Consider the following 8,901-nt stretch of genomic DNA (forward strand, 5'->3'; position numbering starts at 1 on the left):
TCCTGGAACTCACTTTGTAGACCAGGCTGGCCTCGAACTCAGAAATCCGCCTGACTCTGCCTCCCGAGTGCTGGGATTAAAGGCATGCGCCACCACCGCCTGGCGGCATGCTACTTTTCTATTGCAGTGATAAAATACAGTGACTTATAGAAGGAAGCATTTCTTTGGGATTTGGGGTTCCAAACGGAATCGTAGTCTGTCACCATCTCGGCAGCAGGTGCATCTCTGGCAGGTGTTCCGAGAGAAGACCCAATGAAGCTAACATTGGCACTGAAGATGACTCGACAAGACCTGACTCGCACACAGATGGAACTTAACACAATGAAAGCCAACTCTGGAGATGTGGTACCCAGAAGAGACTTGGAAATGCAAGAGAAGACCAACATGGAGCTTCAAGAGCAGGTGCTGGGTGGGCAGGCAGTGTGACATGGTGGGGTATGGTCAGGCAGGCGGGCAGCCAGGACCAATCACCTTGCCTACAGCTAGAAAGCCTGAGAGCCGACTATGAAGAAGTCCGAAAGGAACACGAGCTGCTGCTGCAGTTGCATATGAACACACTAAAGGAGCGGGACCAGTTCTATAATGAGCTGCAGGAGATCCAGCGCACCTCCACACCGCGACCTGACTGGACCAAATGCGAAAGTGAGGATGACTGTAGGGGCCCCAGGGCCTGTGGAAGGACGTGGAAAGGGTTCTAGCTTCCTCTCCCCACTTGCAGGTATCATAGCAGGGGGCCCAGAGCGCTGGCTAGTGCTGGCTGAAGGGAAGAACAGTGACCAGCTGGTGGATGTGCTCCTGGAGGAAATTGGCATGGGTCTGCTTCGGGAGAAAGACTTCTTCCCTGGCCTGGTAGGGGAGTCCCCGAGCCAGAGGCCATCTAAGATTCTGGGGGAACTGTAGAGCACATTCCTATTTATAAACAGGGCAATAGTGGGGTCCAATCATGTGCTGGCACCTGCCTTTCAGGGCTTTGGGGACGCCATCCCCCCCTTCCTTCGGTTTGATGGCCCTGTGAAGAACAAGAAGCCAAGCAAGAAGGAGGTGGTAAACCTCCTTAAGGATGCCTGGAAGGAACGCATTGCAGAGGAGCAGGTCAGCTCGCGTAGATTAGCAAGTGCTATTTCTGCGAAACCTCAGATCCAGTTTAAAGGAGTCCCCTCAAGATGGCAGGGTACAGGGTGGGGGCTAGAAGCCTGGGACACTCTGACCAAGCGTTCCCCTCTCCCTGCAGAAGGAGTCATTTCCAGATTTCTTCTTCAATTTTCTGGAGCGTCGCTTTGGGGTCAATGAAGCCATGGCCTGGGCTTACACCATTTTTGAAAATATCAAGCTCTTTCGTTCCAGTGAGATCATGAATCAGTTCTATGCGGTATTGATGGGAAAGGTGAGCTTTGGCCTAGGCCCTACCTGTTATCCTCAGGGAAATAGAAAGGGCTTTTGTCCCCAGCACAGAATGGCCCTGCCACTATTCCAAATAGCATATTAGTAACTGCTTCACTCATTGTAGAATTTGGAGAGTGTATATATCAATCAAAAAGAGACACTGTCCCATCTGCTGAAGGAGTTGATAAGCGTTGACACTCAGAACGAGGGATCAATCACCATGGAACAGTTCAGGTAAGAGACTAACTGGTCAGACTACTGCAAACTCTAGTCCATTGTTTTGACTGGTCAGGTTCTCACATATGCAGGGAATGGGAGCCTCACAGGGAGGGCCACAGCCTCAGAGTCTGCTGTCCTCCCCAGGTATGAGAGGGAGGGAGGGAGGAGAGGGGAGAGAGGTGATGGGGGGAGAGGGGAGAGGAGAGAGAGACAAGAGTTATTTAATTCCAGACCAGCCTAGAACAAAACTGTTTCAAAACATGCCAGGCATAGTAGTGCACATTCTTAATCCCAGCATTTAGGAGGCAGAGGCAGGAGGATCTCTCTTAGTTTGAGGTCATTCTGGTCTACAGAGTGAGTTCCTGGCTAACCAGATTAACATATAGACCCTTTCTCAAAAAAAAAAAAAAATTCAAGACAAAACAAAAACGTTCAGAAGACTAAGGCAGGGGGATCATTATGAGTTCAAGGACTCTCAAAAAGAAAAAAAAAAAAAAACTTGCAGAGGGGCTGGAGAGATGGCTCAGGGGTTAAGAGCCCTGATTGCTCTTCCAGGGGTCCTGAGTTCAATTCCCAGCAACCACATGGTGGTTCACAACCATCTGTAATGGGATCTGATGCCCTCTTCTGGTACATCTTAAGAGGGTGACAGTGTACTCATATAAATAAATCTTTAAATCAAACTGTTGAAATAATAATGGGCATGATGGCCCAGGAAGGATGGGGGGCGGGGGGGGGGGCTGGCAATCTGTCACTCAGGCCCTGATGGCCGAGGAGGTATGGGAGAGGGCGCTGGCAGGTCTCAGTCACTCAGGCCCTGATGGAAATTCTGCTCTCCTCGTAGCACCATCCTCAAGACTAACTTTCCTCTCAAGAAGGAAGAGCAGATTCAGGAGCTGATGGAGGCAGTAGGCTGGGGTCCAGACAGCAGCAACTCAGACATGTTAAACTACCGATCTTTGTTTCATGAGGTAGGCAGGGACACCTAACTTGCCAGCCCCTTCCCTAGTCTTAAACTCTAGTCAAATGGCCTTGCCTTGCCTTCTCCCGTACCCGACGCACAGGATGAGGAAGGGCAGAGCGAGCCGTTTGTGCAGAGGCTGTGGGAACAGTATGAAAGTGAGAAGGAAGCCTACTTAGAAGAACTGAAGCAGGAGCTAGACCTGGATCCGTGAGTGGCCCTGGGCCCTGGGCCTCCGGGTGGGGCAAGTCCTGTCAGAGAGCATCTCAGGGGCTCGAGTCTCCCCAGAAACAGGTAACATGCTGGGCACTTCAGATCAGAGCTCAAACCTGCATATTCCTATCTTCCTTTCCTTGTGGGGCAGTCTTGAAGAGGTGACCCTACTGAAGATGCGTGGGACCCTGATGAACATGGATCCTACCATGGACAAGCAGACTCTGAGTGCCTACCTGAGCCAGGCCTATCAGATCCCTGCGATTGATGTGCCACTGGAGGATGAGGAGAGGCAGGGGATAATCTCGATAAAGGTTGAGACTGCGCTTGATCGACTTAGGATGGCAGACACGAAGCGTGTAGGACCACGAGAGCCAGAGCCAGCAAGCTAGAGCCAGCCCTGCCCCCCTGGCAACAGAAATACAATATCGCTAACTTTCTTCTAGTATAAAGTCTTTAATTCCTATTCTTTTCCAGGCTGGGGGGAGGCGATCTGGGCAGACCCTAAGACATGCACCACAAAGCAGAAGAACCCATTTGTGAGACTTTCTTGGTGCTAGGAGATGAGGGAACCTTCATGATTGTGTAGGGTTCAAGATTCCCAAGGTAGGAAGAGTAGGCACCAGGGAAGGCCTGGCCCTACTGTGCAGGGAAGACAGAATTGCCACTGAATGCACAAGGGATAAGTTGTTGCCGGTACTCCAAGGGCAGGTACCGCTCCACGAGCACATGCTGCGAGACTTGATCAGTCACTAGTCCCTGCCTGTGTGAGAGAAAAAGAGGCTCAAACAGAATTAGCACCAGCCCTCCCATACTCGGCCTCCCTTTTATGTGCACTTACCGTCGCATCAGCAGCACTAAGTCCTCTGGCTTCACAGTCTTACGGCCAGCATGAGCAGCAAATACCTCCAGGTCATTGCAAAGGTGCTGGAAATACTTGTCTAGGCTGCCAACAAGGTTGGAATAGAACAGACTAAAGAGTCTGCTTATGCCCTGGCACCTCTACCCACTCACATGCTCCACTCACCACTTCTCTACTATCTCAAGAGCCTTCTTCTCCACGGGCATCTTAGTGCAGAAGCTGAAGAACTTCACATAGGGGCTCAGTCCAGCCTTGTGGGGGTCTTGGCGGCGCCTAGGACCTGCAGTTTGGGTCCTGGATGGGCACTTGGCTGTCACAGACTTCAGGGGCTCTGAAGGTAGGCTGAGGACAGGAGCAGACAGGTGATTGAACTGCGGTTTGGGGAGGCCCCTATTTGAAAACAAGTCCTGCTGGCTCTGCCGAAACTGTGACAGTTGCAAATTAATTAACTTGAACTAGAAATCCAACGGGGATGAGTCGGGGGTGGGGGGGGTGGGGTTACAACACCTTTAATTCCAGCACTGAGGAATCAAGGGGCAGGTAAATCTGAGTTCGAGGCCAGCTTGGTCTACAGAGTGAGTTCCAGGATAGCTAGGACTACACAGAAACCCTGTCTCAAAAAAAACAAAACAAAACAAAAAACAAAACCAAAAAACAAAAACAGGAGGAGGAGAAGAAGGAGAAAGAGGAGGCTGTTGACAACAACTACAACCAGAAACAGCTTGGCAATAGCTTGGCCGTTCCCTGTGACCCTGTTCTCCAATATAGACCCAATACTCTAGTCAAGCCTCAACATTTATGTTGGTACCTGCTCAAGCTTGTTAAACCTCAGGTCTTGCCGGGCGTGGTGGCGCACGCCTTTAATCTCAGCACTCGGGAGGCAGAGGCAGGCGGATTTCTGAGTATACAGAGTATATAATTGTCTCAAAAAATAAAACAAAAACAAAAAACAAACCAACAAACAAAAAACCCTCAGGTCTCAAACTGGACAGTCTCTCCCCTTAGGAATCCACCCCCGCTGTCCCAGCCGACTAATGTCCTCCAGGAAGCCACCTATGATTAGATACCGACCTAGGAGCTTCCCCCTCACCTAAGCTCTTCTACACATCTCGGGTCAGGCACCAGGACAGCACACAGGCTGGAGCTGCCTGCTGTGCTTGACAATCATCTGTATAGCTATGAGGACTTAAAAGTGCACAATGCCCACTTCAGGGCACCCTCTTCCCAACAACTGGGGTTTCTTACACTGCAACTCCAGGTGACGGGGGTGGCTGTGCAGCTGGGAGTGAGTCCCGTGTGCTGGAGGATAATTCTCCATTTGCTGTAGAGAAAGAGTTGTGTCACAGAGGGTCAGGCTCAGCCACTTCACACAGCTGTGAAGGCCTAGTCTCGCTCTCTTAATTCCTACGGGCGCCCTCATAGAGCACTAGTTAAGTGACTGACCCTTACCGGCCCCATGGCCCCTCAAACTACCAGTTCCCAGAAACAGCCCGGGACAAATTTTCTTCTGTAAGACAGGAACTAAGGGGCTGGTGAGATGGCTCAGTGGGTAAGAGCACCCGACTGCTCTTCCAAAGGTCCTAAGTTCAAGTCCCAGCAACCACATGGTGGCTCACAACCATCCGTAACAAGATCTGGCGCCCTCTTCTGGACTGTCTGAAGACAGCTACAGTGTACTTACATATAATAAATAAATAAATCTTTAAAAAAAAAAAAAGCTAGTGACACTGATACCTACGCTAGGCCTCTTACCTGGCCCAGCAGAAGTTTCCTCAGACCCTGAAGGTCCTTCTTGATCCTTGGGCTCCGCAGCCTCGTTGGATCCCACTGCTTCTCTCGGTTCTGCAGGCTGAGGCTGTGGCTCCAGGAAGGGGAAAGGAGAGGCAGCAGAGCCAGTTCTGCTCACTGAGGGGAGGGCAGGCAGCACTGATTCAGACTCTCCTGGCCCCACCACCATTCTACTCTTGGGGAAAGGAGGGACTCCTGGGCTGGAGTTCTGGGGCACAGATAAGAGTTGGAGGAAGGAAATGTCTACGCTAACTCTGGCACTGGCTAAGCTGGCTCCCAGTCAGCCGCCCCTCATACTCACTCCGGCTTTGCAGCCTGGTCCCCGAGCTTGGTGGGCCCACAACTCTTTCAACATCTTCAACCCCAGGGCGAGAAGGGCTGGGCAGAGAATGTTTCCCACTAAGGGAAAAGGCAGCCAAGGACTGTGAGAAAGGCTGTGTGTCTTCCAAGCCTACATCCATTGGCAGAGCAGCAACAGGTATTCTGTGACTGTCACCTGGAGATCAAGAGGCAGAGAAATTCTGTATCCTAGGTCCACCTGCTAAAGCTGGGGACTGGAAAGGGCAGGCAGTGAAACTTCAGGGCTTCTCTAAGGAACTTCCAGAAGGAGGTAAACCTGCCTTCTAAGCCTGTTACCTTCCCTCGCCCTCTTTGCTAGGCTGCTCTTCCTGGTCCTTCCTCTGACACCTCAGCCTGTACACCTTGCTCATAGCCCCTAAAACTGATGGCTCATGCCTCAGCCATCTATATTCTCTGCTCAGCACCATCCTCAAACATGAACTTGTCCTCTGGAACAAGGCTCCCAGGTTAGTGCTAATTGGTCATAAAACCTGTTTTCCCCACTCGTCTTCTAACAAGCACCAGCCCCTATAGTAGACCCTTTTCTCCCACCCTTGGCCCTGCAGTTCAAGAATATTAAGTAGTAAAGCCACAGAGACACTAAGGCTAGACCCACTCTGGGAGTTAGTCTTTCTCTTTTTTATTTACTTCCAAGATAGGGTTTCCTCTGTGTAGTCGTGGTTGTCGTGGAGCATGCTCTGCAGAGCAGGCTGGCCTGGAATTTGCAAGAGCATGGGAGGCTCCAACGCCTGGCTACAATGGCTCTCCTTGGTTGTTACCTTTAGCTGCATCTGGAATTAACTAAAATCCTAATGACTGGGCACACCTGTTAGGGTTTTTGTTGTTGTTGTTGTTTTGGTTTGTTTTTTTTTTTTCCCTTAAATCATTTGATGTGGGAAAACCCATTTCTAATCCAGATCTTTGAGGTGGGAAGATCCACTTTTTTGTTTGTTTGTTTGTGAAGACCCACTTTTAATCTGGCCCACATCTTCTGCTGGCAGCCTATATAAAGGTGAAAGAAAAGCCCGGCAGTGGTGGCGCACGCCTTTAATCCCAGCACTTGAAGGCAGAGGCAGGTGGATTTCTGAGTGTGAGGCCAACCTGGTCTACAGAGTGAGTTCCAGGACAGCCAGGGCTACACAGAGAAACCCTGTCTCTATAAAACTTGCTCTCTGCCTGTTTGCTCTCACTCTCGGTAGCAGGACTATTCCTTCTCAGTCAACAGAGCCTGCTTATTTGAGATGCCAGCACATACTAAAGACCGGCTTAGACATCCAGCCTGTGGACTTAAACTGCTGGATTCTTGGACTTTCCATTGGTAGACAGCAATTGTTGGCTATCTGGACCACAGCCTGTAAGCCATTCTAATAAATCCTTCCCCTTACACCCACACTCACTCACTCACTCTGTAAGTTATGTTCCTCTAGAAAACCCTAATAGACCAAAGTCCCAGGTAAGTAGTTTGTGAGGAAAACAGAAATTCCTCGATGCCTGCTCAGGCTCACAGAGCATCCCTGACCTCATCAGATGCAGAGCAAGCCTGAGTTCAGTCTCCTGTCTGTCATAGAGTCCGTAGCTTCTCCCTAAAGCTAGAGGAGATTAAAACCTTACCTGGAAGAGCAGAGTCTAAGGAATTGTCTTCCAGATCCTGCAAAAGAGCACCAGCATTCACAAGCTGGCGGATGGGACGTCTTCGAGCCAGACCAGGTCTCTCCACTGTCTCTGGCTGACCAGGTAGAACAAAGGTGAGATTGAAGGAGCTGTTAAGATGGAAGCAGACACAAGGAAAGCCTGAGACACAGCTTCCCCAAAGGGACTTATCTCTTAGAATCTGGTGACCATACTGTATAAACCCCAGAACAGGGGACAGTACCTGGCCAAGGATGAAACATCAGCACTCCTACTCCTACGCGGCTCTATCAGGTTCCATCAAGAAAACGTAAGAAAGAGAATCCACAGTGAGTTACCCAAGCCTATGAAAGCTCTCTTAGGTCTTTCCTACATCCCAAGCGGAGAGAAAATAGCTCAGGTGTATGCTAGATCTCACCTTGGGAGAGAGGCAACCCCTGGTTCACTTCCTGCTGAAATACTGATAATCTCAGTTTTTGCTTCCTTTTGCCAGGGGCTGTTAGACCTGGAGCCAGGGTTGAGGGGGGCTCCAGTTCAGGAAGGTGTAGCTCCAGGCTGTAAGGATGAAGTTTATCTCAAACATGTCAGGAAGCCCAATTTTAGTTTCTGGGGATCCCAAGTGGTGGCTCAGCCTATGAGGGAAATTCACTGTGTACCTTCCCCGACTGCTTTCCCGTCTGGAGGACCGGGCCACTTCTGGTACTTGTGCTGGCTTCACCACTGGGTCTGGCATCACAGTGGAAGATTCTGGGGCTATAGAATTAGCAAGAAAAGGGTGGAGCTGACCAAGAAGGACATCATAGGTCTGACTGTTGGACTAGCACCAACTTTAACTGGCAGGCTGACACCCACTTACCGGTTAGTAAGATATTCCTTAGCAGCGTCCGGGGTGTCTGTTCCTCCAGGCGCCCACGACCTTGAACACGAGTGGATCTGCCGACTGACTATGGGAACAAGCGCCACTAGTCTCTTTTTTGGCTTGAGAGCCCCTCAAGGTAGGCTTCAAAACAAAAATAGACTTTAGGGTTCTATGAAGTCGCTCGTGGAGTAGGTGGACACTCACCCTAGCTCCATGGGATTGCTTCCTAGCACTTGTCTGTGTTTGGCTACCCTGCCTGTTAGAGTATGGCGTTTGAGACCGTCTTCTTTGTGCACTGTGTAAAAAAACAAAAACAAAGCATCCTGCCCTGAGATTTCTGTAGGAAGAGGGGGTAAGGACTGGAGGCACAGATGTGTGTTTGCCTTCACAAGGGGTTGTGGTTAAAAAGCTTTCCTTTAGGGGCAGGGACCCAGAAACCACTTGTACCTTCCATGGTCCCCAGCAAAGAGGGGGATGAGGGGTAACCCTGAGGCACAGATGGACTGACTGATCCAGCGGGATGAGGGTAAGTCTAGCAGAATAACAACAGCAGATGAGTGGAGGTTGGTCACAGAGGTTACAAATCGGAAGAGCATCCCGTCCCGCCCCAGAATAACAATCCAAGTAGGAAATTTTTTTTTTTTTTTT

The 8,901-nt window shown here is 50.3% G+C and overlaps 2 protein-coding genes across 5 annotated transcripts in view; one reads left to right on the plus strand and one right to left on the minus strand.

The window, feature by feature from the left end:
• The window catches only part of Tsnaxip1 (translin associated factor X interacting protein 1), a 17,506-nt gene extending 14,287 nt beyond the window's left edge, over positions 1–3,219 (plus strand). For 3 of the 4 annotated variants that reach the window (XM_021170499.2, XM_021170501.2, XM_021170502.2), the window contains 9 exons: positions 215–402; positions 483–642; positions 719–849; positions 967–1,092; positions 1,232–1,384; positions 1,508–1,617; positions 2,447–2,573; positions 2,667–2,773; positions 2,928–3,215. In XM_021170499.2, coding sequence (XP_021026158.1) covers positions 215–402; positions 483–642; positions 719–849; positions 967–1,092; positions 1,232–1,384; positions 1,508–1,617; positions 2,447–2,573; positions 2,667–2,773; positions 2,928–3,168 — 1,343 coding nt within the window. In that variant the 3' untranslated portion in view covers positions 3,169–3,215. Of the gene's footprint in view, positions 1–214; positions 403–482; positions 643–718; positions 850–966; positions 1,093–1,231; positions 1,385–1,507; positions 1,618–2,446; positions 2,574–2,666; positions 2,774–2,927 lie in introns of all 4 variants that reach the window. The other variant, XM_021170500.1, reaches the window with a different exon arrangement.
• Positions 3,211–8,901, minus strand: part of Cenpt (centromere protein T) — a 7,394-nt gene continuing 1,703 nt past the window's right edge. The window contains exons 2-13 of the mRNA XM_021170503.2: positions 8,458–8,548; positions 8,251–8,338; positions 8,051–8,147; positions 7,813–7,949; positions 7,639–7,681; positions 7,377–7,525; positions 5,728–5,922; positions 5,391–5,543; positions 4,884–4,959; positions 3,804–3,980; positions 3,618–3,722; positions 3,211–3,539 (exon numbers count right to left, since the gene is read on the minus strand). Coding sequence (XP_021026162.1) covers positions 3,416–3,539; positions 3,618–3,722; positions 3,804–3,980; positions 4,884–4,959; positions 5,391–5,543; positions 5,728–5,922; positions 7,377–7,525; positions 7,639–7,681; positions 7,813–7,949; positions 8,051–8,147; positions 8,251–8,338; positions 8,458–8,548 — 1,435 coding nt within the window. The 3' untranslated portion in view covers positions 3,211–3,415. The remainder of the gene's footprint in view (positions 3,540–3,617; positions 3,723–3,803; positions 3,981–4,883; positions 4,960–5,390; positions 5,544–5,727; positions 5,923–7,376; positions 7,526–7,638; positions 7,682–7,812; positions 7,950–8,050; positions 8,148–8,250; positions 8,339–8,457; positions 8,549–8,901) is intronic.

The sequence above is a fragment of the Mus caroli genome, chromosome 8, assembly GCF_900094665.2.
Source record: "Mus caroli chromosome 8, CAROLI_EIJ_v1.1, whole genome shotgun sequence".
NCBI lineage: Eukaryota > Metazoa > Chordata > Mammalia > Rodentia > Muridae > Mus > Mus caroli.